The sequence below is a fragment of the Lissotriton helveticus genome, chromosome 9 (genome assembly GCF_964261635.1).
Source record: "Lissotriton helveticus chromosome 9, aLisHel1.1, whole genome shotgun sequence".
NCBI classification, from domain to species: domain Eukaryota; kingdom Metazoa; phylum Chordata; class Amphibia; order Caudata; family Salamandridae; genus Lissotriton; species Lissotriton helveticus.
In genome coordinates this window covers 841,793,825-841,820,183 of record NC_136070.1, presented here as the reverse complement: position 1 = coordinate 841,820,183, position 26,359 = coordinate 841,793,825, and the positions used below count along the sequence as shown (strand labels likewise).

General features: G+C 46.3%; 1 protein-coding gene across 1 annotated transcript in view; it reads left to right on the top strand.

Moving 5' to 3' along the window:
- The window catches only part of SAE1 (SUMO1 activating enzyme subunit 1), a 294,712-nt gene that overhangs the window by 232,818 nt on the left and 35,535 nt on the right, over window positions 1-26,359 (top strand). Inside the window, exon 7 of the mRNA XM_078661014.1 lies at window positions 22,580-22,724. Within this exon, the coding sequence (XP_078517140.1) occupies window positions 22,580-22,724 (145 nt within the window). The remainder of the gene's footprint in view (window positions 1-22,579; window positions 22,725-26,359) is intronic.

Genomic DNA, 26,359 nt, shown 5'->3' with positions numbered 1-26,359 from the left:
TACTTCTTTTGCCACAGTGACCTCCTTGGGTGGTTCAACACACAGAATTATCCTGTTAATTAACCGGTATTTTCTTTCACTAATAAGTCATTTATCAGGCATCCCCCACTCTTCAGGTGCCAACTGCCAGCTTTGAGTGAACTGAAATTGGTTTTGTTCAACATTTATCTTTCACTCATTTTTGAGCCATAGACTGGCAAGTTATTTCAATGGCATTAATGACAACACACCTTACTTATCCTAAGGAAGGCTGAAGAAATTTGATCATATCACCAGCCAGTAGTAGTTCTGATTTGGCAAACTTTGCTAGCTTTTATGTGAAATCATCATCAAACTCGATGTGAACTGTATTTGGGGGTGTGGGGGCGTAAAGGGAAGCATTTGTTAACTAGAGCATCCTCATCCCCATCACATGGTCTCCTTTCTGGCATGGTCAGTTAGAATCTGCTTTCTAAGGAGAACCTGTATGCAGAAGGCCTGCCACGGAGCAATTTTGTTCCTACTTAAGGTAAAGAGCTACAGAGGAATTAACTTCCTTTTTAAGTGGTAGTGATCTTTTTTCAGTATGTGGGTTTTTGCAATGTAAACAAACCTCCACTATGCAGTTCTGCATAATATTAATACACTTTCGAAGGTTTCAAAAACCTAACGTAAAGTCTGCCATGATTAACCATAGCATGGCAAATCGCCTAGATAATAAAATGTTGCCCCAAGATCTCTGTAGAAAAAACATTTCAAGGTGAATACAACGGAAATGTTATTTATAAATGAAATAATTATCAGACTATTTTTTATGATTACTTCTGTCCACCCTTAAGGTTTCCACATGGAACCACGTCCTTGTGACCCTTTTCTGCAGAGTGGAAGAAGATTTCGCTTTAACCCTTTCACTGCTGTGGAGTTTACACTCCATTGTTCCTGAGCTCTTTTAAAAAATCGACATAAGTTGTTCAAGATATACCTCTTTGTCTCTTTGTACATGTGTACAAACTGCTTATTTGGTACATTTAGCGCAAAGTATTGGAGCAAACCCTGCATCACCATCTCATTGCAGCCTGTGGATATAATGAGAAAAATCTCAGTTGTATTGCCTTTCTCAAATAGGCAAACATAAATCCTGGACCAGTAACCAAGGAAATGTTGCCCTAAATGTCTGAAGATCCGTGATGCCTTGTGTGTCAATTTTCCAACAGAATGTAGTCTGCAAAATCAGTCACGTAGTAGCGCAGATCTTGAACTTTTGGCTGGATCACTGTATATGGTGTACGTTAATTTGATAATACTTCAAGCTCAGGGCTACATGGAAGGTATAAAATCCATATATTCTGTCATTCTAAGCGATCTCAGAATTCCATTGGTGCAAGCCGGACCTCTTTTCTCCCTGCTGGGTGGCCTGCAGAACACTCTTAGCATCAATTTTTCAGATTGTTAGCCCTTTCCTCCAAAGAAATGGTAATTACCTTTAGTCTCCCTGACAAAGGAATATATCCATGCCAAGTCTTGGCTCCCAGCTTTGTTCCTCTGGGTCTCTTGAGTATGGTGTGTGTAGGAAGCTGGCTCTTAATGGGATATACCAATAATTGGGTATACCATGTAAAGAGTTTAGAGATTCAACCAAAAGTGTACAGGGCTAAACGTAAACCCAAAACACTCTATTTGTGGTAGTGTGATTGAGCAGCCTTAGGCCTAACACAGACATTTGTTATACATTCAGTGATTAATAAATGGCACACAACTCAGAAAAGGAAATCCACACCAATTTTAGAAATAGAAGCTTCTCTCAATTTATTTTAAGACCAATATGTACATTCAAAGGCAGTACGTTTTTCACAAGAAATACTTTTCACTTTCAAAAGCAGGCACAGTGCAATTTTTCCTTCCACCAATTTTAATCTATGGGAGGAAAACAAGAATGCGGTTTTGCAGGTAAGTATACAACTTATAGTACTGACTTGCAGGATAAAGACTAAGCACCAGGCCAGGTTCAGGTAAGTGGAAACTCTGCACCTCAAAAAGCGCAGGGGCAGCTGGGTGCAGTGTTCAGATTCGGAATCTGGCGCCAATGTTATCCAATAAAGAAAGGGGGTTAAAGGAGAAATTCTGCTTACAGGTAAGCGATATGGTTTAGTAACCCAGTCCTGGGGGCGGGGGGGCGGGGGGCGTTTGAAGGGGGCTTAAGGTAAGCACATGAGGGCACAATGCAGCATCAAACATACACCCTAAGTGGTACAGAGGCGGACAATTGCAGAGTGTCAACACATTGAAAATCAATGGGGGGGGGAATGGTTTTGGAAAAAGACTGCAGGCCCTGGCCAGGATGCTGGACGAAGAAAGCCGACACCTACCCTGGTAAGTATTTGATACCTGGGGACGTTAGGACACTGTTGGTCGAGCTCACCAAGGCCTAGGGGCTTTGGGTGCAGGGGTGTCCTTAAACGTCAGGAAAGGCTTACTGGAACAGGTCACAGTTAAGGGGGCTTGTCGTGCAGAGGCTACAAGCAGCGACATGGAGTCCGGCAGGGGTCAACGGACTATTGACTCTTGCTCAGAATCGCTGGGGAACCTTTGCAGGACCAGTGGGCCACTTGGACTCGGGCCGTGGGTGTCAGGTGCTGAGGTGGGTCCGTGGCGGTTTCACGGTTCCTTAGGGCAGAGGTATTGTTATTTACAGTTGGTTTCTTCTGGACAGGTCCAGTGTCCATGGGAGTTCCTGATCTTTATTGAAGACAAACAGGCCTCCAAGGGTTTTGGAGGTCGCTGAACCTGCAGGACGAGTCGTCTTTTGTTGCACGGGCGAAAGGCAGCAGACAGGCCAGCTTGCTGTAGTGGCTCTTCGGTGTCAGGGGTTCGTAGGTCGTCAAGAATCTGACTTTAGGGTCTGGGTTTGCCACCTAAAAACTAGATGTAGGAGTGTTACTCAGCCAGGGACCAATGGGTTCCTTGCCTGGGGTGTCAACACCCTCTATTATGCTACCGTCCTGTGAGAGGGCAGCATAGTTCTAGCCCTGATTGTACAAGTCCCACCATCTTCGAGATGGTAGGTACTTAAAAATGTGCGTCATTTAGTTGGCAACAGAGGGGGCACACCTTTTCTCAATTAGTTTTCCTACCGGTTCTCCTGCCAAAAGTGGGGGTTTGAACCGAGGGCTGCCATCTGCTGATAGCAGCAGAGGCTAGGGGGTGGCATTACAAAGGCAGCAAGGCCTTTGAAGCTTCCCTCTCTTATACAATGCCTGCCTGGGGGAAAAAGGTGTGACACTCTTGCCCAGGTTCGTTTTTTTAAGGCCTCAGAGAGCAAAGGCTCTCAACCCAGGGGTCCAGAAACATGTTTAGTGTTGGCTGGCTGCCTAAAGCCAGTCAAAGACCACACCAGGGTTGGCAGGTTTTCAGGGGGCACCTCTGAGGTGCCCTCTGTGTACATCAGTGTGGGTTTATTAAGAGGAGTTTGTAGTGAAGAAGGTCCACTCAGGAAGGTAGTATTTCAAGATGATTTATTTCATGAAGATAACAGGTTGTAAGGTACAGGACATCATGTAGATATGTGGTAGATCAGAGCCCCACCAGGAGCAGCCTGTCTGCTGCTCAGCCCATGACCAACTGTCCCCCTACCTCCCTCAGTCCCAACATTTCGAGGCATCATCAGACTCCAACATTCTAATGAGTCAGAGCACAGGCACTGGCAGAGCAGGGCTGGTAAAACACCTTAAGGATATAATGCAGGATACTACAGAGTTGTTTGGTACCAACCACTCCTGGGTTCAGTGAAGCCATCATGGTGCTGGGGAACTCAAGTTGTCGAGTTTAAAAGCCATATACTCTCTATGGCTTCCCTGGCATGTACAATATTAAGAATAAACTTAAATATTGTGGGGCCATATCTGCTTATGCAAATATGGCCACACTTGAGATATGGTGTACCCTGCCTTAGGGCTTGTAAGGCCTGCTAGAGGGTTGACTTACCCATTCCTTAGGTAGTGTTGCTTGACATGGCACACAAGCAGTGTGCCATGTCAACTTTGTATTATTTCTCTGCACCAATGCGTGCAGACTGTAGTGGCAGTTTGCATGACTTTGGTGAGGGGTCCCCAGGGGACCTTCTTCAGTCCCACTGCCCTAGATACCAGGGCTACCATTTAGTCGGGATAAGTTCATTTTCCCTCCAGCCAATTTTTCCCCATCCCTGGAAATAGTTTTACTTCTGCTGTTGTCAGAGTAAATTTGCTACCATTTTCGATATGGGAAAAGATTAGAGAAAAGCTGGTGAGAACCGACTAAAATATGTAGATTAGTAGGTTTGCTTAGATTCAAATGGCCATTCAAACCCTGGAACTATTGCTTACTGCCACCCCCAGCCCCAATATGTAGATCTGCAGAAAGATGGCAAAATAAGGGAATTGTTAGTATTCAAACCCTACTGTGGTATGAGCTGTGGCATAATCAGAGGGGCTAATATCAGAGCTTTTATATAATGCGATTGCTGCCGCACTACTTGGTACCACAGGGACCAGTGGATTTCTTTTACAGGACAAGTGTATTTATGAAGCAACATGTCCCATTTATTTTCTTAAATTCCACACCCCTCCTCCTCCGTACCCTCCTGGCCCTGAGAAGAATTTGAAGGACTGCCCTGCTGTCTGACGAACCTGAAAGAAGACTGGATATGCTTGCCTTGAGCCCAGGACCCTAGAAGTGACTCCAAAGGCTAGAATCCTGATCCCCTGTTTGAACTACAGGGACACAACAAGCTTCCCGAGGTCTAGTCCAGCTGACCAGCACTGGACTTGACCGATTATCATCTGCTGGCCTCTGTGGGAGTGGGTCCTTACCCTCATGTACTGTTCCCAAGGTCCTAGACCCTTGAACATGGTCACAATGCACTCCTTCCTGATTAACGGCAAACTTCATTGGACTTGACACCAAGCATAGACGCTGAGAACCTTTGTTGACATCTTCATTGGATTCGATGCCAGGCAGCACCCGATCTATGGCTTCTGTGGGCTCGATGCTGAGCAGCACCTTAGGAAGTCAGCAATCTGTGTTAACACATTCACTGGGTCCGATGTAGAGCAGCCTCTAATTGAGTGAGACTTCTCACACTGACTCCTTGTCCTAGTCAAGCCCTTCATCGGGGCCAGCTTGCCCGGCCAACAGCTGTTTCATGACAACTCATTCTTCAGTAAACTTTTTAAGTCCGAAGGTAAACTTTCCATTGGGCGAGCCTGATCCCTGTACCAAAATGGTGTCATCGCAGTTGGCTTTAACTGTTGAATGTGACTTGGTCTAACGCAACTAGATAACACCAGTTGCCACTTTGTGCTTTTGTGCACTATTTTTAATTCAAACTTCAAAATGTGCATCTGTGGTTCTCTTTATTGGATTTTTCTTGTTTTGATGTCATTTTATTCATTAAAATATTCTTTATTTTTCTAAATTGGTGTAGAAATTGTGTTGTGAGTTTATTACTGTTTGAGTACTACATAAATACTTTGCACATTACCTCTACGCTAAGCCTTACTGCTCTGTGCAAAGTTACCAGAGGGTTGATCACAGGTATATTTAGTGACTATAGTAGGTCACTCCGACAAGAATTGTGATTATTAATTGAGGTGGATTTTCACCCCCCTCAACTAATACTCCAATTTCTTACAGAAACTGTACCCAACAAAATGTTTTACTTCTACACAACCTAAGATTTCTATTGCTGGGTGCCCAACCACTCTCACCCCAATTGGCTGATCGCAAGATTGCCCCAAACACAACAGTTGTCAGATGTTTAGCATTTGTATTCCCAAAACATGGTAATTCCTCCAGTCTCCTTCACTCAGGAACATATCCCTGTCATTGTTTGACCTCCAACTTTGTTCCTCTGAATTACTGAGTTGGAGTTTTAGAAATGTATGGGCTTTTTTATTGGTTATGGGTGTCCATCACCCATAGACTAGGTGTATTGCATTTTAAAAATTTGGAAAGGATCTGCAAGGAAAATCTTGGTTTAGGGTGCATGTTGCCCGTAGGTTTTATGGAAACATACTAAACCATATATTTTTTGAAATCTTCATAACCTACGTTGTTTTTGCTTGGTGCCGGGCCTTCCTTGCCCTGAGCAAGGACATCACACTGGACCGGACGTTTTTCAGACTTTGGGCTTTTTTCCCAAACATAGTAATTCCCTACAAGCTCCCTAATGCTGGAATATACCCATACCAAGACTTGATCCCCAACTAGTACCAGCCATTAATTGGTTTTCTATGGGTTAAGGGTGCCCACACGCAATTTGAGGGCCGGCACTTTGGAAAATTGGAACCTAGCTGCAAGCAAAATGCTGGGTTGGAGTTGATGTCTTTTGGTTGCAGGTATCCCCACTTGACTTAATGGCAAAGTATTGCAACCATTTAAATGTATTAGCTACACACACGACAAGGCTTCTTCCGCTGTGTGCCAGAGTGCTTTTACCTTGATTGTCTAGCCAGGATACAACAATGAGCAAAACATTTCAGATTTTCTGCCCAAAACATGGTAGTTTCCTTTAGTCTTTCTCATACACGAATATATGCCTCCCAAAGCTTGACCCAAATTTATGTTTCCCTAGATCTGCTGGGTGGGGTTATTACACATGATTTCTGAGAGACTGCCAGTGAAGTCTTCTTTGGGGTGACCAGACCCTGTACAAAGTGAGATTTTATTTCCACACTTAGTTATATTATAGAGTTTGTTACATCTTTCCTTATCAACCCTCATATGCTTGCATTGATTTTGTCATCTTAACCTTGCTCTTCCATCTATTGAACTTTCTTTGCTTTTACCGTACTCTTCATATGTTACCCAATACCAACTTGGTGGTAGGTGTGTCTTTCTACAAAGGGCTAAAATCTTTACAAGAGACAGTCCATTTTCTTTTAGTAAATGTCCTGAGATAGCAGGGACTGGTTTGTAAAGAGACCCCTTACTAGGTAATTAGAGGGACCCTGTAACACAAGAAGCATCTAACCGCTCTGCTGCTACAGAATATCACTGGACATCAAAGAGTGTAATGCAGCAACATGCAGCCTCCAGTTGGGCTTCACTCGGCAGGCTCTTCCCCAGGCCTAAGCAATCCTGTTCGACCTCAGCCTGGCCCTAAGCTGGGGCTAGGCCGCACCACAACATCTTTGCTACAGGCCCTGTTGATAGTGTCTAGCACTGTATCAGTATTTGTTCCAGAGGTGGTGGTTCTGGACTCTGCTCCAATTTTGTTTTCAGATCCAGAACCATCGTTGGCCAGATCTCTACCTGTTTCTTGCTACCAAATTATTAAAGCTTAGTCTTCAGTTTGGGTAGGTTCCCATACTGGTCTCAGCACCAGTACTATTGGAGTTTCAAATCAAATCAGGAGTATTTATTTAGCGCAACATATCACCCGAAAGTCTCATGGCGCTTTGCGAAGGCTCAAAAGCTTGGTTTAGGCAGAGGCTGGTTAAGAATCGAACACCCAGGTTTTTAGCTCCCTACGGAAAGCCATTGGAGGCCATTTTAATTCTGCCTCTGATGTGGTTCAGGGCCTCCATCGGTTTCCCGCAAAGAATATAAAGATGAGTAGGCAGATAAATTACCACCGACTTGTTACACTGATGCTGGCCTATACCTTGGCCTCCAGAATGCTAGTTTTCTGGATGCTTCACCTGACATGGAACTGGATTCACCCTTTGGTCCTCCTACTGAAAAATGTGTGTCATTTGCAGTGATTATTCACAGGGCTATGGAGGTTTCAGATTTACAGTTGTCCACGGTGGAGACCGAGGCAAATGTACTGACTAAAATCTTGCAACCTGTGCCATAATGACGGGGCCATTACTACCATTTAATGAGTCTCTTCCTGTGGCTGTCAAGGCTGCCTTGTCTAACCGTGTTCAACGCCACATGTGAGCCCCTGATTGCTCAGTGACAAATAAAGGAGCTCATCCTTTATGACTCAACATCCAACTCTGGGTAGCTTGGTCATTCAGGCTTCGGTGAGCAAAATGAACCCTAATGCCTTCTTTACTGCTCCCCTGGATAGGGAATTGTATAGGATTTTTTTTATTTCCGGCCAATTTGGCCCTGCTTTTATTTAATGCTGCATGTCTCTTAGCCCATTAATACACACACACTTTGGAATGTGGTATGTGAGTTCAAAACCGTTCTATGTGAGGACTTTTGAACTTCATTCACTCAAACTTTACATGACTGTCAAGATGTGCTGCTAAATCACATCCTTAAGGCCAGGTTGAAAGCCGTGGATTGTCTTGGTCAGTATTGTCGTCGTCAGACAACAAGCATGGATGTGGGATACCGGCTTCTACTGATCATGTCAAACGTAATTTATGGATATGCCCTTTGATGGAGCCAGGCTGTTGGGAGCAAAGGTGGATTCGGAGACGGAGCACTTTAAGGATAAACAAATAACTGTGGGTCTAAAAAAGTGAGCTCAAAACATGCTAAGTGTTGCTGGCTATGTGTCTGCTACTACTGAAACGATAGAAGACAGACTGGACAGTTAACCACTGTGAAAAATTATAAGTGTAAAAATTGGATAGTGCATACAATTATTATTTTATTCTGGAGTCATGCACCTCCAAAGTTAAAAACAATAGTGCAAAGAAGTCAGGTGGTTCAAGCAAATACCTTCTGACTGGGCTATCTGGTCGACATGTTTCTGCGGTTACTGGTCAATCATTATACCATCCGCTTCCTCAGGACCCATAAACTTAATTGTTTTTAACTTTGGAGGTGCATGACTCCAGAATAAAATAATAATTGTATGCACTATCCAATTTTTACACTTATAATTTTTATCACACTTATTTTTTGTGCACTGCTCACAGTTACGAATAAACTCAATCTACCAGACATCCACCCATCACTCTGTATCCCCAATATACATCTATGGAGATAGAGTGGTGGTGAAACTACTGTGGAGTAGACCAAATGATGTACTGGGTGCCCAAAATTGCGTAACTGATGGACATTTTTCACAGTGGTTAACTGTCCAGTCTGTCTTCTATCGTTTCAGTAGTAGCAGACACATAGCCAGCAACACTTAGCATGTTTTGAGCTCACTTTTTTAGACCCACAGTTATTTGTTGTTCCTGAAAACTTGTGTGGGGGGTATAACTGTGCTCTGGTCTTTAAACACTTCCCTTGAACCCAAGACAAATTGTTTGTTGTTTGCACTTTAAGGATAGCCAGGTACCACCCCCTCTTAGAGGCTACTTCTACCCCGCTCGCCAGTTCCACTAACAGCACCAGATTTTCTGAGGATACTCATGGGGACTTGCCTACCAGCCTTTGCTTCCTATTCAGCCGTTTCGTGGATTCAGAGGTAGTGTTGATGGCAGAGGCCATGGCCTCCAGCAGATATCCTTCTTCCTTCTCCTGTGGCAGTGGCCCTCAAGCCTCTTTGGTTCCCCCTTCGAGTCATATTGTACTGGTAGAGGGAAGAATCTGATTTTGCTTACCTGGCTGGTGTGTACTTACTTCAGACCAGTGGTTCAGATTTGATCAGTTTAGTTATAGCCTTTTGGTCTTGTCCACTACGCCTCAGGGTCCACCTGTTTGTAGCCAAATATTAGCAGATTATGCGACCATCTTAGACAGAGAAATCCAGACACTGGTGGTACTTAGTTCCTAAGATGGACTGGGGTTTGATACGGATGTTGGGTCTTAGGCTTCTGAATATGTCCTCAGGAAGGACATATTAAAAATGCTGATGTTTGCTCGGAGTTCAGCGTTCTTGGATTCTAAAGACTGGGTGGTGTCCTTGGACTTCTAGGAACCCTACTTTCATGTACCGATTCTGCAGTCCAAATTTGTTTCCTTTGTCTCGTTGTAGGGTCAGAGTACTTCGGTTAATAATTGCATCTGTTCTTCGAACGTACTTTTCCCAATTGTTGAGGAAAGTGATGTTATTGGTCGTGGCTCATCTTCCCAGTTCATGGATGCATGTTTTCCCATAACTTGACAAATGCCTTCTGAAGGCAAGCTTGCCTCCCTTGTTCTACGTCAGAGCACTTGAAAAACCCTAGGATGGAAAGCCATTGATTCCATCAATAAGCTGAAATCCCATCTTCGGAATGTGTAGAGGATTTGCTTTATAGTGACTCTGAAGGCTTTTCCGTCCCTGAAATTAGACTGGGATATTTAGGCTATACTTGTGCCTTTGTTCCGGCCTGGATAGTTCTAACGCTTCTTGATCTCCTGGCCTCATGCATATTGGTGGTGCCTCCTGCCTGTTGGTACACGGGGCTTAGCTGTGGAACCTTTGCCTTAAATGAGCCCAACCCTGGGGCTGTCTCTCGGACAACATTCACATTTCGGAAGAGTCTGCCAGTGACCTTCAGCTGTGGATGGCAGATGTCAGCTGACTGGGGGCAGGTCATTTTGCCTTCCCCATCCAGAATTCAATCTAGTGACAGAACATTTTCTCTCGGCTGGAGAGGACACTTGGACAAGGTGTAGATCCTAGGCTTCTGTTCTCTGGTGGGTGAGGTTTAGCATATCAACCTCCTGGAGCTGCGTGCCATCTGTCTGACCCTCAAATCCTTTCTGCCTTCCATCGGGGGCAAGTAGGTTCAGGTCCTCACAAATAATACGCCCGCCATGTGGTTCTGTTGCAAGCAGGGTAGAGTGGATTCTCACATATTTTGTCTAGAAGCTCTGAGGCTGTGGTGGTGGCTGAGCCCACATGGGGTCCCAGCTGGCAATGAGTTACCTGGCGGGTTTCGTAAACAACATTACCCATGAACTCTGCAGATGCCATCCTGCCAACCATGAGATCGATCTGATCTTAGAAGTGGCTCAGGGCATCTTTGTACATTGAGATGTGCCATCTGTACATCGGTTTGCTACTGATAAAAACACTTAATGTCCACCCTTTTGGGACCTGGAGTTCCATACTTGAGGCACTCCTACACAGGTGTTCTGCCTCGGATAGTCTTGTTTATGCATTTCCCCCCTGTCATTGATCCCATGAGTTCTGAAAGTTAGGAAGGTCTGGGCAAAGCTCATTTTGTTAACCCCAGATTGGGCTTGAAGACACCGGTATGCCAGATTGCTTAATCTTAGCATCTACCATCCAGCTCAGCTGCCTCTGCGGGAAGGCCTGCTCTCCCAACAGGAAGACAGACTTCTGCACCCGAACCTCCACAGTCCTTGAGATTGATGGTATCTACTGAGTGGCTTTGACCTTCTGCCTGTAAATTGGTCTGGTTGCCATTTGTCCACCGATTCCATCTACTCTGAACACTGGCCAAGGTGTGTGACTTGGTGTGAAAACAGATGGGTCAATCCTCTTCAAACCAAGCTCTCTAATGTTCTTTTTTTTTGTTTTGTCTGACTCGGCAAGGCTTTGCTGTGGGTACAATTAAAGGTTACTTAAAGGCCCCTTCATAAACCTTTTTTTGTCTGATGAGCCCTTTTATTCAAGTCACCCATTGTGATTTGTTTAATTAGAAGGGCTTTCATATATGTTTCCCTATATAACTTTTAGTATACCTCTGTAGGCCCTTACTTTGGTCCATACATTTTTGTCGTGCGTGTCGTTTGAACCTGTGCACATTTGCACATTGAATCTTTTGGTCCTCAGGCCATTTTTTCCTGATCTGCACCACATCAGTATCAGTGAATTGCAGGCTGTATCTATTCAGCCACTGTATGCCACTTTTTTCCCTAGCGTATTACTGCTTTGTACTGGGGCATTCTTTCTCCCAAAAGTAGCGTCACATTTTCAGGTGGGGCAGCCCTTCTCTCTGCCACATTCCTCTGAGGAGGAGGCGATGCCTCACCAATTGGATCATAGACGGCCCTTTAGTTTATTCATTCACATGACTAAGGAGCACCAAATAGACGCTTACTTCTCTGTTGGGTTTGCCAGTGTAAAGAAAGGAAAGGCAGTCTAGAAATTGACTTTATTGGGGAGGGTTTTCCATTTGTATGAAGCTGTGCTAAGCTCTGGCCAAAAAGGTACCTCCTATGGGTTTTTGAACTTGTTCCACCAAGGTGAAGTATGCAGCTATGGCCCTGGCTGGAGGTGTGCTGGTGTTGGACATTTGCGAGGCTGCTATATGGGAATTTGTCCATACTTTTACTAGACACTACTGTATCGACTCTTGGGTCTGCAGGGACAGCATTTAGCCTGCTTGGTCCTGCAGTACTTCTCAATGTAAAGGCCACTCCTCTGACCTATAACCTTTAGGAGGGTACTGATGCGGTATAAATTTGAAGCGTGAGGAATCTGCATTTAGGAGTATCCATCAGAAGAACAAGTTACTTTTATTCAGCAATGCTCTTTCTGAAGGATACTCTAACCCCAGCCCACCCCCTGCTCTCTGTAGTGGACTTATGGCAGTGGAGGTTCCAATGTAGAGAAAGCATACTGTTGACATCCTAATTTGTCAGCTGCTCGGCATCTGATGGCATGGAAATAACTTATTAATAAACTGACATCAGCATACATGGGTGGCACCTCTATGGGGCTCTCTGTCCTCACTTCTGGAGGCGGGTGGACCATGCACCAGATCCAGTGTTTGTCTGCTGGCACATAGGGGGTATGCAGAAAGTTTTCCAGATCCAGTCTGGAGCCTTGGAGGAATCAAGTGGAAAGAAATCTTCTTTTAGACAGAATATCTACGAGAAAGAGTGTTTCTGCAGGTGAGTAATGTTTTCCTTGATGTCATTGAGGCTTGTAGATACTTCGTTTTTTTCATATATAACCTACCTACCCTGCCCTACTTACATTTTTTTTTTAAAGTTGAAATACAGTCGAGGGGATAGGCTTGTAGCTAAAACCTTTTCTAGTGACATTTTTCCAGACTGTGCGTGCCTTATTCGATGCAGAGACGATTAGTGTTCATTTGCTTTAAACCATCCACCCTAATCTATAGACACGAATACTAATTTACCACGACACACACACTGCAACTTTAGGGCGATGGTTCGTTCCACTGTGTTTTTTTTGTCGAGCTGTTTTCAGTCGCTAGACCTTAAACGAAAGTTCTGCCTCTTTAAGAGCCCGGCGAGCTCTTTGTTATGGTAACACGGCAAAGCAGAGTTCTTACTGGTTTGTAGAATGATTCTGTTCACGCCAGACTTCATTGTGGAACCGCTTTGCCTCACTCCCGCGCTCTGTCTGTAGCTGCTAACGGCAGATTCCTCTCCACTTGGAGATTGCAATGAAAATATCAGCCAATCCCGGGCCGTGCTGCCACAGAGCATCAACCTCTTACTTCAGCAGCTGGGTCGGTTAGGGACTTCGCTCAAGGACACCAGATTTATTTATTTTGAAAGTGTTGTTTCTAGGTCTCGTGCCAGTAAGGAGTATCTGCTTTACTGATGTATTTCGGTACCTGTTTTATTATTTAGTCGAAGTTCCCAACTGTTTGTCCTGTTGCGAAATTACCAAACTGCCCCTCTCCAAAGAAACTCGGGAGCAAATAGGAACACGCTCCCTTCGAGCCCTGACGTTTTTCATTTCAGCCGCATTGAATCCAGGGCAGCAATGAAATCACTGTACCACAGCCTTTTTTGAGCGTTATGCGGACGGCGCAGTTTTTGTAATTTCAGGCTAAAAATAGCGAATCTCGAAGGAAAGTGAGGCAAGTTTTTCAAGTTGGGAGAAACACGCATGCTCACTTTTAGATGTGCTTGATGTTCAAGGTGGTTACTATGATGTGTGTTTATTCTGCCTTCGGCACAAGCGGTGTTTCAGTGGAATTATTTATATGGCATTAAAATTGAACATGTGGTCTAGTGGCATAGTTACTGACCTGGGTTACACTCCTGGTTCATTACTCCTGGCTCTGGAACTCGAAAGAAATATCTTGATTCTGAGCAAATACACTACGCGCCAAAAGTCTAGCTATATAAAACACCTGAACGCAGCTTTGTGAAATCCACATACTGAGTTTGCCCGTATCCGTTTTTAGAATGTGAACTATGAATGGATGAATTTCTAGAGCACTTTATGAAAACCTTGTAGTTTATTCAGCACCTGCTTTTTTGTGAGCATTTTTAAATGTGTCTTTGCTCAACTTTTTTTGTACATACTGCCTTACTTTAGAGCACTGGCTACTGAAAATCATTGTCAGTAATTTATCCCTTAGCATACTTATTAATGGACCCCTCCAGATGCTTTTGCGTTGTAGTTTTGTCTGCACATTGCCATTTAGTTTTTCTCAAAGAAATCAAAGGGGTTCAAATTCTTGAATGTGTACCGCTTCTGCGAGGTACAGTTTAAATCCTAATACCAAGTGAGAAGGGAACCCACATCGGTGAACAGGCTTAGCCTCTGGGGCGTCTATCTGAGGTAGAGCAAGTAATCGGTCGAGTGTTCGAATTTCTCTGGACATCAGCTTACAAGAATTAAAAACAATCACAGCCATGGTGTTTGTTGGTGCGTCCATGAAGTAGTGGGCCCAAAGTCCCAACCATAGTGTTTTTAAACAGCTGTTATTTTGTGTATGTAAAAGGATGCCTGAGGTTAGGTGGGTGCGTTTGCATCTCTTGAAGAGAACCATGCTGCAAACTAGTTCATGTAGAAGAGATCTGGTTTGGGACATTCGTTTACATAGAAGGATTTAAATAGTGGCGCCAGTGAACATTTACCACGATGGACCCCATCACTTTTAATTGGAATTTAGTATACTTTCAGTGACTTTCCCAAGGTAAAAGATGGGAGTTTCAACTTCATTGGAAAAGTTTCCACATGTGTTTGCCAGTGATCATGATCAGCCTTTGATCTGGGTGCAGAAGTCTGGTTCTTGCAGAGGTCTGCTGTCGTGTCATATGCACTTCTGTCTAACTCTGTTTGCCATTGGTGAGCCTTTATAGCGCCGATATGATGTTGCCTCATCACGCAGTTCTGACACTTTCTATCTCAGACTGTAGGGTAAGACAACTTGTGATATGTTCCGGGTACCGTGTTCTGGTTGCATCAGTGGCTATGGCGTGGCAATCGTGTTCAATGTGCAATGGGTGTGCTAGAGGCCTTTCACCAGTTGCTTCCACAACTCTCAGGACTGTTACATGCTCTTTGACTGGCTATGAGAGAAAACCAATCATATTTTTTTGCTGTTTGGGTAACTGCGTTGGTGTAAGTGAGATTTTTTAAAATCTTCTCTCTTGGATGTTTGTGCGTGGTGTATCCTAATTGCAAGTGATATTGGGAACAATGTGTTGACAGTCGTGTTGTAATTGTTCTTGAATATTCTAAATGTCTTTATTTTATGTTGGGGTACAGTACATCCACTCAGCTGAGGCATAATTAAAATGTGTAGTTTAGTTTAAGGCAAGTGTGCTTCACTGCAAGGTAAGGTGGGTGCTGGAGTGTCCTGGTGACCTCAGACACATCTATTCCACAGACTGTGATGCCTTTTCAGTGAGGTGTGGCGCTCTTCGGGTAGGGACGGGGTAGCACCTTCTGAACCAGATAATGAATGGGTCTGATAAATATACACAGAATTTACTAACGATAATTGCTTCAACGTTTATAAACTACCTTGTTGTATATTAAGTTAGTGGGTGTTTACATAACAAACTTATATGTGTAGTTTAGGTTTGGTGTAAAACTATTTGCATGAACTGTGACAACAATTTATAGTATTATATATTCTGCTGCAGTAGGTGACCAGAGGGATCCTTGCTGGGTTTGAAAGTATTGCTTGTGTTGTATACATCGGGGTGTACAGTGGGCGTTGTGCATAAGAGGTAGAAGTAACATCACATGCCTCAAACAATTTTAGACCATAACTTTCTCAATGGTGTTGTAAAATGATAATGGATACTGCTTGACATCAATCGTTAAAGGACCTCAACGAGCACTTTGGTGGCTTTGTGCAGCAAGGCAAGTATCTGCCACCTCTTTGAAAGGTTAAGTGTCTCTAGAGGGAGTGTTGAAAGCCAAATCATTCAGAGCAGAATTTAAAACTATTCCTTTCAACAGGTGTACATCCAGAGATAGCTTGCGATCACAAAACATCTCCACCTGCTATATTCCTAATGCCCTGCGTGAAAAATTCCCCTTGACTTAAACTTAAAGGATCAAACAACATGTTTTGCAGTTTCAAGGTTTTTAAAAAGTACTGAACGTTGTCATAAATGTATGCACTTTTAAAAAAATATATATCTGTATGTTCTGCTTTATTGCAGTAATGTAATTTGAATTTTTATGATTAATTCTCTTAATCGAATAAAACTTCTTGAATTGAATTGACTGGAGTTCTACTGCAAAATGATGTACCAATCATTGTGTCTTTTGCTCCAAAATTTTGTTAAAAATGCCACTGCAGGCTATAGGCTATGTCTTTTGCACACTTTTGGCCACCATATGTCCACTTTGCCTAGACCATGTTCAACAGAATTATACATTTATGCTAGTTTGCCAAGAAGTAGCCAAGCAGAACGTGAGTGGTGATATCCCAGGACCTCATTGACAACACTGCCAGGACCATGAACACAGATCATTCCATGTGCAGATAGTCATAGGTGAAGTTTTTGGACATTAGGCCCTGCCTGGAATAGTGCTTCATCAAAGCCTAGTCAGGGTGGTTGTCGTTGTCTGTTTCTAGTTCTAGGGTCAAAAGCTTGTGGCAGTCAAGTGGTCCTCCATGACCAGTTGCACATGTGCTCCTTGCAACTCATTATGGTAAAGGATTGAAACTAGTTACAGGACTGTCATGCCAAGCCTATGCCACTCCACCAATCCACGGAGCTGACCTTGAGATGGTGAGGTTGTGATTCCATTCCCTATGGTAGGTGGCTCTTATTTCATCTGCATCTTGCAGTCACACCTGGCTCTTTAGATGTGGCTGATTGCTCTTTAACCCCTTCGCTGCGGCCGCGATTTTTCCGCTGTGGGGTAAACAAAAGAGCAGGGCGGGGCCGCGACGAACCCCAGCCGTCATCCGCACACGCCCACCGCGGGGCGTGACGGCTGGGGTTCGTCACCAGCATGGGAGGGGTTAAGGGCCTCTGCCACCAGTCCCTTGTTACTGTTTTCCCTGAAATATATTGGAACTAGATGAATATTTCTTGGCCTTGAAGGCATTACTACGTGTCTGTTAATCAAATTCATAGTGGTGATAGTATAGACAAATAACACTATGGCCATATCCTCTGTCTGAAAAGGAATCGATTAACTCCGTACAACTCTGCAACTGGCAGTCCTGCTGTGAAAGAAAACCATTGCTCAGGAATGCTCCCGTCTTTCTCCCACACCAAGAAGATTGGTATTCAATGAATGAAAGGCTTAAGCAGACTTCGCCACTCCACTGAGAAGTGAGAGATTTACCAAGAGGTAAATATCCGAGTACTGAGAATGTCCAGCCATTGACTCCTTTGCCATGTATCAAATCATCAAGTGTAAATAGTTTGCTTCCTGAATAGGTGAGGTCTGGCTCCTTTGAGACAGTCTGATATTGGAGTGATGAGGAACATTCTGCATTGCCTTTCCTCCATCTCTTCTGAGACTGAAGGAGTCAGACAGCTACTGTGCTGAGTCTGATTCATGGATAGTCTATATCATCAGGTGAAGCATATATGCTTTCCCCAGATGAGAGAATCTATCTTTTGAAGGAGCAATGTAATCAAGACCCCACTATACTCTCACTTAACAAAAATACTTGGTCCTGAAGAATTAGCCTATATCCAACTTGTCCTCTTTTTTGAGAGAGTTTGGAATCCTTCATGGTTGCTAGGAAGTCTTCCTCTTAAGCTCAGTACTAGAGTAACTGTTGTCATCCGTCTTAAACAGTGTCTCTGCCCTGTCACAGAATATCACCCTATTTGCTGTTTGTTTGATATGCCTTTCTTCAACTAGCAGCCAAATGAGCCATGCTGACTGATGGCTGCAAGACCTGCTGAAGGCCACTGGGATTACTTAAACAGAGAATTTTTCTCCATTACTATTAATAATCTAATAATATCTGATGAGATTAACTTGTTCCTGTGGGTCGAGTGCCTCATGGTCTCCGGGATCTTAACCTGGTTCTTACCAGACTGATCTTCAAACAATTTGAGCCTTTAACCTTTTTTGATATGAAGCTCCTTTCTTAGAATATGTCCTTTCAGGTGGTCATAAGTTGGACCAGGCATGTAAACGAGCACAGGCACTTGTGCTTCTGAACCATTCAGTGCTCATTTAAGGCAAAGTTTTTCTAAAGCCACACAAGTCTAGATTCCCTAGATATTGATGGAGCTTAACTTGAAATAGGAGCTTTCTCCCCACTGTGTTTCATACACCCTACCGTTTCTGCTGATCAAACACTGCTCAGCCTTGATATCATTCCTTCTTTTGCTTTATGTGGATAGAAACTCTTCTCGGATTTCTACAGGACCAACTCTTGGTGACTTTTGGTTAATTTATGCTAGCCAAGCTGCATTTAAGGCCATTATTGTCCGATGGATCTATATAACTGAATTCCCTGTGCTTAACTTAGCATGGGGCAGATCCTTAATTCAATGGCCAGCCCTCTTCAACACAGCTAAGGCATTCTCCCCTGTGGCCATGTATCTGTCAGCGAAATCAATCAATCAATCATGCCATTTGTATAGCGCACTACTCACCCGGGAGGGTCTCAAGGCGCTTGGGGGGAGGGGTATGCTACTGCTCGAACAGCCAGGTCTTGAGTTGTTTCCTGAAGGCGAGATGGTCCTGGGCCAGCACAAGGTGGATGGGGAGGGAGTTCCAAGTCTTGGCAGCCAGGTAAGAGAAGGATCTTCCTCCGGCGGTGGCTCTTCGGATGCGTGGTACGGCTGCGAGGGCGAGGCTGGTGGACCGTAGCTGGCGGGAGGGCGTGTAGAAGGTCAGGCGGTCGTTGAGGTACTTGGGGCCCAGGTCGTGGAGAGACTTGTGTGCGTGGGTGAGGAGCCGGAACGTGATCCTCTTGTCGACGGGGAGCCAGTGCAGGTTCCTCAGGTGGCTGGAGATGTGGCTGCGTCGGGGGACATCCAGGATGAGTCGGGCGGAGGCGTTCTGGATGCGCTGGAGTCTTTTCTGTAGCTTGGCTGTGGTTCCGACGTAGAGGGCGTTTCCGTAGTCCAGTCGGCTGGTGACGAGTGCCTGGGTGATAGTCTTCCTGGTCTCGGTCGGGATCCAGCGGAAAATCTTGCGAAGCATACGCAGGGTGTTGAAGCACGATGAGGAGACGGCGTTGACTTGTCTGGTCATCGAGAGGGAGGGGTCCAGGATGAAGCCCAGGTTGCGTGCGTGGTCGGTTGGCTTGGGTGCTGTGCCCAGGGCTGGGGGCCACCAGGAGTCGTCCCAGGCGGAGGGCGAAGATCCCAGGATGAGGACTTCTGTCTTGTCCGAGTTCAGTTTCAGGCGGCTGTCCTTCATCCACTCGGCGACGTCTTTCATCCCTTCGTGTAGGCAGGTTCTGGCGGTGTCGGGGTCTCGGTGAGGGAGAGTATCAGCTGGGTGTTGTCGGCGTAAGAGATGATGTTGAGGTTGTGCTGGCGTGCGATGGCTGCAAGAGGTTTCATGTAGATGTTGAAGAGGGTGGGGCTGAGTGAAGATCCTTGCGGGACGCCGCAGATGACTTCGATGGCCTCGGAGCGAAACGGGGGGAGGCGGACTCTTTGTGTTCTACCGGCGAGGAACGAGATGATCCACTCCAGTGCCTTCTCTTGGATACCGATGTTGCTGAGGCGCTGGACTAGGGTGCGGTGGTAGACCGTGTCGAACGCAGCGGAGAGGTCCAGGAGGATGAGGGCCACTGTTTTCCCCTTGTCGAGCAGGGTCCGAATGTCGTCGGTGGCTGCGATGAGGGCAGTCTCGGTGCTGTGGTTGGCTCTGAAGCCGGACTGCGAGGGGTCGAGGGATCCGTTCGTCTCGAGGAAGGCGGTCAGCTGTCTGTTGACGATCTTCTCGATGACTTTAGCAGGAAAAGGGAGGAGCGAGATGGGGCGGAAGTTTTTGAGATTGGTGAGGTCCGCTGTAGGTTTCTTCAGGAGGGCGCTGATCTCGGCGTGCTTCCAGCTCTCCGGGAAGGTGGCGGTGTTGAAGGAGGCGTTGATGATGTTCCGGAGTTGGGGTGCGATGGTGGAGTCGGCCTTGTTGAAGACGTGGTGTGGGCAGGGGTCGGTCGGTGATCCGGAGTGGATGGTGTTCATCGTGCGGGCTGTGTCTTCGGTGGCCACCGTGGTCCAGGTGCGAAGGGTGGCGGTGGGGGGCGTTGGTTCGACGGTTGGGTGCGTGGGTGGGGCGCCGAAGCTGTTGTGGATGTCGGCGATCTTGCGGTGGAAGAACGAGGCAAGGGAGTCGCAGAGGTCTTGTGACGGAGTGATGTCGTTGGTGCCGGTGCTGGGGTTGGGGTTGGAGAACTCCTTGACGATAGTGAAGAGCTCTTTGCTGTCGTGGGCGTTGTTGTCCGGTCGTTCCTTCAGGGATTTCTTCTTGGTGGTGCGGATGAGCTGGTGGTGCTTGCGGGTAGCGTGTTTGAGGGCGGTCATGTTGTCGGTGGTCCGGTCGAGGAGCCAGGCTTTCTCGAGGGTGCGGCAGGTCTTCTTGGAGTCCTTGAGGTCGTCGGTGAACCAGGATGCCTTCTTGCTTCTGGGTCTGCTGGGAGGGTTCTTTAGTGGCGCGAGGTCGTCGGCGCAGGCGGTCAGCCACTGTGTGAAGTTGCGGGCTGCTTCGTTGGGGTCCGTTGTGTTGGCGGGTGGGCTCTGGCTGAGGGAGGTGGTGAGCTGGTCTGCGGTGATCTTGCTCCAATTCCTGTGAGGTACCTGTTGCGGGTGGTGGTGCGTCGTGGATCTTTTGAAGCTGAAGTGGACGCAGCTGTGGTCGGTCCAGTGGAGTCCGGTGGTGTGGCTGAAGGTGATGTACTTGCTGGAAGAGAAGACTGGATCAAGCGTGTGGCCGGCGTAGTGGGTGGGGGTGTTGACCAGTTGCTTGAGTCCGAGGTTGGCGAGGTTTTCCAGCAGGGCGGTGGTGTTGCGGTCCTTGTTGTTCTCCAGGTGGAAGTTGAGGTCCCCGAGGAGGATGTAGTCAGTGGAGGGGAGGGCGTGCGGGCTGATGAAGTCTGTGATGTCTTCGCTGAATTGTGTGCGTGGTCCCGGGGGTCTGTATACGAGGGTGCCTCTGAGGGTCGTCTTAGGGTCGGTGTGAATCTGGAAGTGGAGATGTTCGGCTGCGGCGAAGGAGTCGTTGGCGTCGGTCGTGATGCGGATGGTGTTCCTGTGGACGATGGCGATGCCACCTCCGGTCTGGTTGATGCGTTCCCTCCTGATGATCTTGTACCCGTCCGGGATGGCGATGGCGATGTCGGGTGCAGAGGAGGCGTTCATCCAAGTTTCCGTGAGGAAGGCGACGTCCGGTGATGTAGCGTCGAGGAGGTTCCAGAGTTCCACGGCGTGTCTGTGGACGGAGCGGTGTTGATCAGGATGCACTTGAGGTGGTTGCTGCTGGTGTTTGTCTTGGCGGGTGCGGGGCAGGTTCGGAGGCAGGTGAACTTGCAGGTGCAGCAGGTGAAGGGTCCGTCGGTGCGTCTCGGGGTGGCTCGGCAGCAGGCGTGGGTCCGGCCGGCATTGAGTGCGTTGAGAGTGGCGGCGTCGTAGATCAGTCGGGTCGTCTTGCCTCGGCTGGGAGGGCCAGGGGTCCTGGCGCGGGCCAGGCGCGGACGGGCGCAGATGGGCTTACCTTTGGCGCACCTTCGGCGCTCCCGCTGCGCGCGTCCGCTGCGCGGTCGCTCTGCGTCATAAGTAAGGAGCCGGGAGGGAGGAGCAGCTGGGTGGCGGGAGCGGGGCGGCGAATGGAATCACAGGGGGGCGGGCCGCAGGGAGGCAGCGGCGGGAAATTCCAAGAAGCAGCGGGAAATTCCCAGGAGCAGCGGGCAGCGAGCGAAGGAATCTGCAGGCAGGAGGCGGCAAAGGCAGGCAGGAGCGGCAGCAGTGAGTGGGGCGACCAAGCCCTGTGGAGGGCTGAGCGGTCACCAATAAACAAGACTGCAATGTTGGCTATCACACGCTTCTGCTGGCACTCTTCTCTAAAGGCTCTCTTGAATAGTGAGACATTTTTGGTCAGTTTGTTTTCTCGTAGAAGAAAATCTTTTTTGGCCAGGAACTTCTTAAAAAGTGGTTTGTCTAACCTGTCCCATGGTGTGAAATCCTCCTTTTCTGTTGTCAGTGCTGTAGATCCAGCCAATCAGGAACGGGCCAGCACATGTGAGCTGGATAAAGTTACCTTCATGATGACTGTCAATCCTAAGAATTGCTTGCGTACATTATGAACACCCTCCTGTTCAGCCTTCCGCTATACCCCAGTACACTGTATTGATTTGGCTATTTTAAAGGAATGTAACTGGGTGTGTCCACTTTAGATATTGGTGCTCGAATGAAAAGCAATAGAAGCAATTTCATGTTCCACCACTAGGTGCTGGATGCACATTAGAAACCAAGGGGTCACAATAAATGCAACTTTAACATCTGTAAACTCTTGTTTATAAAATGAATGTTCAATTTAAATGTATTTTACATGTATTTTATATTGTCATTGTGATACCTTTAAGGATATTATTATATCCGAATAAAGGTCATTGATTGATTGATTGAGAATGTTAAATTCTCTCCTTAGTGCTCATGAAATTTCGCACTGATAAAGGAAGAGATCCCCATCCTGATCATTATGGAGAGGATTCTGAGTTGCTGCTTCAGATTCGAAATGATGTGATGGATGCTCTTGGTGTCAGTCCAGATCTCATCCCAGAGGACTTCGCTGGGTAGGTGCTTTGTAAACTATTGTCACTCTGTTACTTAACTTCTACAGTGTATTTTTTGTAGATATAGAAGAATACAACATTAATATGTAAATAAATAAACATTTATATAAAATAAAGTTGTCCTTCTACTCCAGTATTCATTTGACCATTGTATTTGCTGTTGGAGACCTCAGTGACTTCTGTGAATCAGTGCCTTTCGAGAAAGAGTCTGTTTATCTTTGCAGAAAGTGATGTATTGTTGAAAAGATAATTCCATGAATAACAGAACTTCTCTGTAAAGCTTACTTCATCCGTTATTAGTTTAATATATTGGCATACTGCAAAAAATATATATTTTTATTTGTTACCATGATTGGCTATGCTGCTGGTGTTTGGGACCACACCCTCTCTGCTCTCCTTGCAGCATCTTTTCGTCTATCTTCAAAAGACACTTTTAAATCTTAACCCACTACATTTGATGCTGACGCAACAATGGACTTCCTTGTCTATGTTGATAAGAACTGATTGTATGCCATCTGGTCATATGCAGTTAGTTCACATACTATTATGTTGAATACTTTACTTTGGATGGCATTTAGTTCGGACCAATTGACACGTTGACTTTGTTAATATTACTTTCGTTTGTCTATTTTTTTACACACACACACACTCTAAAAAACATGCTACCCATTTACACTGCTGTTGGGAATGGCCGTTTCTGCAGGGTCACCCCCAAACTTCTTGCCTAATTCATTTTTGCTGGCTTTAGGACTCTGGGCACTTTACCTCTGCTAACCAGTGCTAACGTGCATGTACTCTCTACTTAAATTAAGTTAACACTGGCTTAGCCACAATTGGCATATTTAATTTACCTATGAGGCCCTTATAAAGTGCACCCCAGGTGCCCTGGGCTTGTAAATGCAGTGCTACCAGTGGTCCCGCAGCACTATTTTGCCACCCACTTAAGGTGCACTTCAAACATATATTATTGCATTATATGTAAGTCACGCCTAAGGTAAGCCCTGGGCAGACCTAAGGCAGGGTGCAGTGTATTTAAGAAGTAGGACATGTACTTTTAAGTTTTACATGTCCTGGTAGTGAAATACTCTTAAATTAGTTTTTCACTACTGCAAGGCCTATCTCTACCATAGGTTAACTTAGGGGCTGCCTTATACCCTTTTATAAGTGGAGTTTCTCGCATTGGGACAAGATAGGAAAATCGAATTTGGGGTCTCAGGACTCACAATTTAAAAACGTAACTTATGGTGAAGTTGATTTTTAAATTGCAGTTCTGAAAATGCCACTTTTAGAAAGTTGGTATTTTCTTACTTAAACCATTTGGTGCCTTTTGCCTGTCCCAGAAATACACGTCTGTGGTGGAGACAGCTGGCTTCCTACATTCCCTCTAGACAGCCACACAGAAGGCAGAGTAAGTGTGACTGAGAAACCATCTGCATGCTGATGGGTCATCCTGAGGAAGGATGAGAGGGAGGATCTGACACTTGAACTGAATAGAACTGTGCCTATCCACACACAGAGGATTGCATACCCCCTGTAGTGAGTTGGGGGCCCAGCAGGAAAGGTAGGCCTTTGTGCACTTGAAAGCATCTCTGTGAAGTCTGAAAAAACAGCAATGGACCGCACACCGCTAGCTAGGTGAACCACTTACGAACTTTCAGTAATTCTTCGAACTTCAGGCACTACACATACCAGAGTGCTTAGGGGCGACCCGGAGGAGGGGCTAGCGGTGTGCGGTCCATTGCTGTTTTTTCAGACTTCACAGAGATGCTTTCAAGTGCACAAAGGCCTACCTTTCCTGCTGGGCCCCCAACTCACTACAGGGGGTATGCAATCCTCTTTTCTATTTCTGTGAAGTCTCCCTACTTCAAAGACCAAATTATAAGTACTGGACTTCTGACACCATGATTTGAGAACATTGCTAGAACTAAGGCCATTCTGCCAGGAAGAAGAGCTGCTGTGTTGTAGGACTCACTAGACCTGCTCTCTACATCCTTGAATCCAAGTTTCTTCTTGGGCTTGCCTCCTGTTTTGAAGTCCCCGGGCCTTCAAAGACTTCCTTCAACTCTGCTTCAGCTAATGGACTCTGTCAACTGTGAGTCCTGCACTGGCAAACTGTGCCAGTGCAGTCCTGGGCCTTAAAAGGGAGTTCTGCAGCTGTTTTTCTACAAAAATTGACTCAATGACGACATTGTGCCAATCGGAACTGATGCAGTGCCCTACGACGCCGACGCAGCTCCAATTCGAGTACTTCCCTTGCAGCTCTATGACAGTGCGGGACCTGACTGCGAGGTTCGACTCCAATACAGCACCTGCATCTGAAGGATTCGATGACGATGCGGGAACCGACTGTGGGGTTCGACATCAACGCAGCACCTCCATCGTAAGGGGTTCGGCAATAATGCAGGACTGGACTGCGAGACTCAAAGACGACGCATCGCCTGCATCGGGTGAATTGACGACACAGGACCCTACTTCGAGGCTCAACACCAACACATCTGTGCATGAATTGGAACCGACTCATCGAGTCTTCAATCTCAAATTTACTCCTGGGATGGGGCGGCCATCTTGGAGAGGTGGCGTTTAGATGGCTCTGATCTCCAATGAAATCCAGACTCCGTAACAACTTAATGGAGCCCCAAGCGAGCCTGGTAGTTCAACACCTGCCGGACTCTCTGAACGCCAGGGTGGACAAACTCAGCCAAGGGTGCCTAGCGGATCACAAATGGCGTCTCCATCCGGAGACGGTGCAAGTCCTGTTTCAGCAGTGGAGAAAGCCTTGGTTAGATTTGTTCGCCACCGCCAAGAATGGGCAATGTTAGCAGTTTTGCACGCTGAAGTTTCCAAGGTGACCCGCTCGGAGACGCTTTTTGTCTCGAGTTAAGCTCAGACCTTCTGTGCGCCTCTCCGCCCATACCACTCCTTCCCAGAGTTTCCAAGAAGATCAGGAACGACCAGGCCAAGCTCATCCTTGTGGCTCCAGACTAGGCTTGGAGAGTTTGGTATCCTGCACTGTTGAGCATGGCCATCGGAACTTCGATCAGGCTGTATCTTCGGGAGTATCTCCTGTCGCAGTAGCACGGGAGGGTTCTCCACGTGAACCTGTCACCGCTCTGCCTTCATGCGTGGAGATTGAGTGGCAACATTTGAGAGCTTTCGACCTTCCGCCCGAAGTCTGTAATGTCATCTTGTCGTCCAGGCGTCCCTCCTCCAAGACGGTGTACGCCTGCCGTTGGGGGAAGTTTGTGGCATGTTGTGCAAGAAAACACCCCCCTTCCTGCCCCCTTTCTTGGGTCCTTCTCTTTATTCAGTCTCTTGCCCAGCAGGACTCTGTCTTGGGCACAATAAAAGGCTATCTTTCCGCCATCTCTGCATTTCTATAATTGCCATATCAGCCATCCCTGTTCAAATCACCTATTGTAAATGGGTTTTTGGAAAGTCTCCCAACACATTTTCCCACTATGACCCTTCATCATGCTTCAGTGGGACCTAAATGTAGTACTCATCTTTCTGATGTCCGCTTCTTTCGAGCCTCTACACAACTGTTATCTCAGGCTCCTTACAATCAATACGTCCTTTTTAGTGCTCATAACATCTGTCCGGAGAGCCAGTGAGCTCCAGGTTTTGTCATTGAAGCC